The sequence below is a fragment of the Asparagus officinalis genome, chromosome 8 (assembly GCF_001876935.1).
Source record: "Asparagus officinalis chromosome 8, Aspof.V1, whole genome shotgun sequence".
Classification (NCBI taxonomy): domain Eukaryota; kingdom Viridiplantae; phylum Streptophyta; class Magnoliopsida; order Asparagales; family Asparagaceae; genus Asparagus; species Asparagus officinalis.
In genome coordinates this window covers 60,267,356-60,272,003 of record NC_033801.1, presented here as the reverse complement: position 1 = coordinate 60,272,003, position 4,648 = coordinate 60,267,356, and the positions used below count along the sequence as shown (strand labels likewise).

At 38.6% G+C, this 4,648-nt stretch overlaps 2 protein-coding genes across 4 annotated transcripts in view; both read right to left on the bottom strand.

The window, feature by feature from the left end:
• Positions 1-2,307, bottom strand: part of LOC109851282 (filament-like plant protein 7) — a 13,355-nt gene extending 11,048 nt beyond the window's left edge. For 2 of the 3 annotated variants that reach the window (XR_002249746.1, XM_020421344.1), the window contains exon 1: positions 15-478. The gene's annotated coding sequence lies outside the window, so the exon portion shown is untranslated. Of the gene's footprint in view, positions 1-14; positions 479-1,675; positions 1,713-2,254 lie in introns of those variants that run through there. The other variant, XR_002249747.1, reaches the window with a different exon arrangement.
• LOC109821281 (uncharacterized protein At5g03900, chloroplastic-like) lies at positions 2,372-4,648 on the bottom strand (the record flags this gene model as incomplete). The annotated part of the gene is made up of 5 exons (XM_020387467.1): positions 2,372-2,843; positions 3,326-3,469; positions 4,149-4,212; positions 4,297-4,383; positions 4,611-4,648. Coding segments are annotated over 5 exons (477 nt in total), but the record flags the coding sequence as incomplete, so codon positions are not given.

Here is a 4,648-nt window from a genome sequence, read left to right as displayed (position 1 = left end):
AAAACCAAACTCACAGCAGTTTGTGGGAGCGCTTGACTTTGTCTTTGCATGCGGAGGAAATGGGTAGCTGGACTGTTGCTCGCTCGAGCTCATAAATTATTGTTCATGAATCATTAATAAATAAGGCAGAGGAAAGTGAGAGGCTCCTCTCTCTCTCTCAGCAGCGCCAAGGACCAGCGTCTTAATTTGTTTCTATTTGTTGTGGTTCGTGGGTCAACGTAGATGGATTTGGTGTGAGGGGGAAAAAAAAAAGAAAAGTTAAAAGCTGATGCTCGTAATAAAGACCACCCCGGCTCTGACTTCTGTGGGGCTGAAGATGATGAACGATGATGATGGTTTCCATGGTGATCGATGACGCGTTAAGAATTTATATTCGCACATCAGTGCAATAAAGGAATTACGGTGTTAATTAGCGTAATAATTTAAATAAAGGTTTGGTTCTCCACCGAGCTAGTACACCAATTATATTGCAGCTATCACATTAATTTCTAACCAAACATGGGGAAAAAAAAAAAAAAAGGATAGGAGCCATCTTATAATTCCTAGAGATCGACTAGAGAGGGGGCAAGTGTCGGCGACAGTCGACGCTATATAAGTAAAGCAAGTTGTTGCGTGGGATGCACTGATAAAAAAAAACTAAGCTGTCACCTTTTTTTAGTCTTCTTTTTTTGGGTTGCGGTGCAGCGAATTGAAAGCAGTTCTGATCGAAGTCCTTTTATTCTGTTGATTTATTTTCAATGACGCTTTGGTAACTAAGAGCATCTCCAACAGCTTTCCTAAAATTTTCTTCAAAATAGAGAAACAAAAATCATATTCTTCAAATTATTTTTGCTCCAACTCCAACAGCTTCCCCATTTTAAAAAATTACATTTATTATAATAATAAAGCTCTCCCTAAAAAATTTGGAGAATGCTGCAGATTTGGGGAAGGCTCCCTATTTTTTCTCCTCCTTCTCTATTTTGGGGAATGAGATGAGGAATCTGTTGGACCAAAAAAAAACTCTATATTCTCCAAATTTGAGTATTTCAAGAAGATGGAGAAGCTGTTGGAGAGGATGCTCTAAGGAGTCATGTGGGCCACCGCCTAAGCATTATGTGGGCCTTGCCTCCCAAAAGTTGCGATTAGGGTCCGATTGGCTTAACAATTAATTAAACAAAGGAAAGCGAGAGCCATGCCTTTTATGTTTGAGATGTTTGTTTTGGTATCTGATGATTCTTTTGCGCTGTCGATGTGGAGCGGGATGTTAGTCATTCCCCCCCCCCCCCCCCCCCCCCCCCCCCAAAGACCGTGTGTTTGGAGCCCATTGCTTAATAATTAAGCTAAGGCGTAGGTGCTTCCGTGCTTGTGCTGAAAAGGAAACAAAAGAATGATGTCCTCCGCTTACTTTTTGGCCCCTCCCCTCCTCCATGCCGATCCCACAATTCTCTCTGTGACCCTCGTCTTTTGCAGATCAATAGGTTTAATATGTCTAATTCATGATTTGGGTTCCGGTGCGCTTGGATATGCACTGTAAAAGTGATAAAATTTAAAAATCACAATAGCTTTGAGCATAATGATGCCTCCTAATTTACTATAAAAGCCAATAATTCAATCAGGAGCTAACATGAGAGAGGAGAGCAATCTTTGTCGTGGTAGGTCCAGGGTTCATTTAGCGGGGCAGAGAAGAAAAAAATACCTCTGTGACGCGTGCTTGTCGATGCCCAGCTTTTGACCTGATAATAAAGAGGTTAGAAAGCGGTCAAGTATACGTAGAGTCGATGGGCAAGTTAGACCTCCCAATAAGATGATCCCAGATTTATTATTATTATTATTATTTAATACCATCCGTTTCAGATAATATTAGCATCATCTTTAGTGACTAGTTAATAATCACTTGGACCGGTTGATGCTCTAAAACTTACAACCCCAAAATAGAATAGCTGTGACTTGAAAAGAACTTGCAGTTACGGGGGAAAAAAAATCCTTGACAAAGTACCAGCCACGGAAACCCTAAGGCTGGACCCTCGCTCTTGCAATCCAAACCCTAGTGAACCCCGAGTCTGGACCCTCTCTTTTGTTGCATAGACTCGGTCTAATGGTGACCAAATCAACGTTTGTTTCTCTGTTGAGAGAAACGTGGGAACGTGGAATGGTTTGTTGAGAGGAAATCTCTCATGGGGCGGAACTGAAGGGGGGTGGAGATAGTGGGTTAGCCCCTATAAAAGGAGGGATGATTTCCTTTAGAAAATACAACGAAAAAAAGAAAACCTCTTACCCATTACCGGAGCCCCCCTTCAAAGATATCATCTTTTCTCTTCTCTATACTCGGTTTTTTGCTTTTTATTACAGGTGTTAAGAATCCTAGTTCTCATTTGAGAAAAAAAGTCGAAAATGATAGCTACCTTAAGAATAACATTAGAACTTAAAGAAATTATTACAACAATAGCGCGTACAAAAGTGAAACATTTCTACAACAACCCGAGCCATGTGCAAAAAACTGACCGCAGTGTCTTTGTCAATGTCTGGAAGTGCCCTGGCAGCCAGCAGCTGTCTGTTGATAAAATTATGGTGATATTAACAGAAATTGTACAAATGGAGAGTGAAGCCCTGCTGCTTTCTGATTTACGCCTTCAGTAACCAGCACACTTCCTGGTTAGGGTATTATGGGGCAGCAGCAGCAAAGATAGTTTGATGATATGAAGGATAAAACAGTGTTGTCATCAATCCGATCTCTCAAGTTCTCTGAATCTCCGATCCCATTCTCTAGCCTCAAAATCTTGGTCTGAAACATCTTTTTCTGTACTGTAGACTATCCTCTCTGAACCAATAACAGTTCGACGTGCCATCTCTCTAGCGCTGGAAAGCTGATAAACAAAGTGCAAAGGTTACAAGAGAATTATCTTTACTCTAAAATTATATAGGCCATTTTAGACTGGAAACTATGCAATTATGCACACATAATCAAAATTCTACCAAAATGTGCCAAATGTGAAGATGAACCAATCACTTCCAGAGTATTGCGGTTGTAGAACCACAGTTCATTGTGTTTGGTTATGAGCAATATAAAAGCAGGTAGCATGTTCAACTCGATGGATACTATCCATAATTTAACTCTACTTACTGTATTTCGGCACTCATACCAACCATGTAATTGGTGGCTTTTATCCACTTGAATACTTCTTTAAGTCGTAAGCTCTCTTCTATCTGTTATATATGTACTTCTCCGGGTCCCATATTACTTTACTTACTCTTTAAATAAATTTGAGCCAAGGCTCTTATCCTTCTAAACAAAGAAAAAGAAAAAGTAGAATGTAAACATCTTCCTAACCAAAATCCATAAAATTACCTTCCTTCTGAGAGATGAATCAGGCAATTCAAGGGCTCGAGCTTGTTGTTTTCTACCCAGATTGCGTTTTTCAATATCTGCATTCCTTTTACGCAAGAGGAACCATCGGAACAAGGGTATTGCAAAGAACGAAGCAGCATAGACCTGAGAATAAAGGTTGTCTTGATGATATGAATAGAACTAAAAAGATGCCAAGTATACAAGAATTGTAAGGTACTTATTTTATAAAGAATGTACTAATATTGGTTACAGCCACAACAAATCTAATTATTCCTAGGATTTTGTACAGTCAGCATGCATTTCTGAAATGAGTTACACTTGCATAAGAGTGAAATTTGATTTATAGATTCATAACCACTGTTTGTGCATGTGTTTGGTTTGTTTTCCCCCTCCTCTTTCTGGTGGTGTTGGTGGTGGGGTGTTCCAAAATGTTGCAAACATGAGAAGAATAATAAGAATGGTATGGAAGATTTAAAGAGGTTGTTTACAAAATTTTGGAACAAAATGTGATTCGCTTTTGATATGAAATAACAAGACATTCATTTCTTGTGCAGAACAAGATGCAAGGATTTATTACGAGATGAAAAGGGTGCTATAGAAAACAAATGAATTCTCATTTCATGAATCAATAAGGATGAAGCCCTTGTGAGATGCATGCTGCTGAGGGCAGTCAAATTTCTGTGCACAGTAATTTGTCAACGAGTATTCAAAAAGAAAGTAACTAAGACAATCAGAACACCAATGATACAGTTAGTATTAGAAATATTTTGGAATATGACAGTGGTAGGAGATTACATTGATTTAATATGGCAACTAAACCTACCTGGAGTAGAGGAAATATGTCAGCAACAAAAGAAATAAAGCCAGCGGGTGCTATTGCAGTGTTCCTTCAATTTAAAACACCAAGAGTAATTACTAGATATAAAAGAAAGACAGAATAATAAGTAATAGTAGGACAACAAATTCAGTACTTTAACATGCTGCCCAGAACAACAACTCCAAAAAGATTGAGTGCTCCCAGTCCTATAACCATTCCTTTCTGCGATGATCCAGCTTTACTGCAAAACACAAGTTTTATGAGATGAAATAGAACACTTAAGGTAATCCACTTACAAATTTAAAAGAAATCTCTATGAATTATAGCGGCTAATCACAGCATAAAGGTTGCAGAATAATTTCGTGGAATGATGGTCAATACTAAAATGGAATGATGGTGAATACTAAAATTAACCTGAAGGAACATTTAAAGATTTCTAAAGCAAAGATGGTACATACAAATACTAACCTGAAGGACCATTTCTTCTCCTCAAGATACTTCCCAAC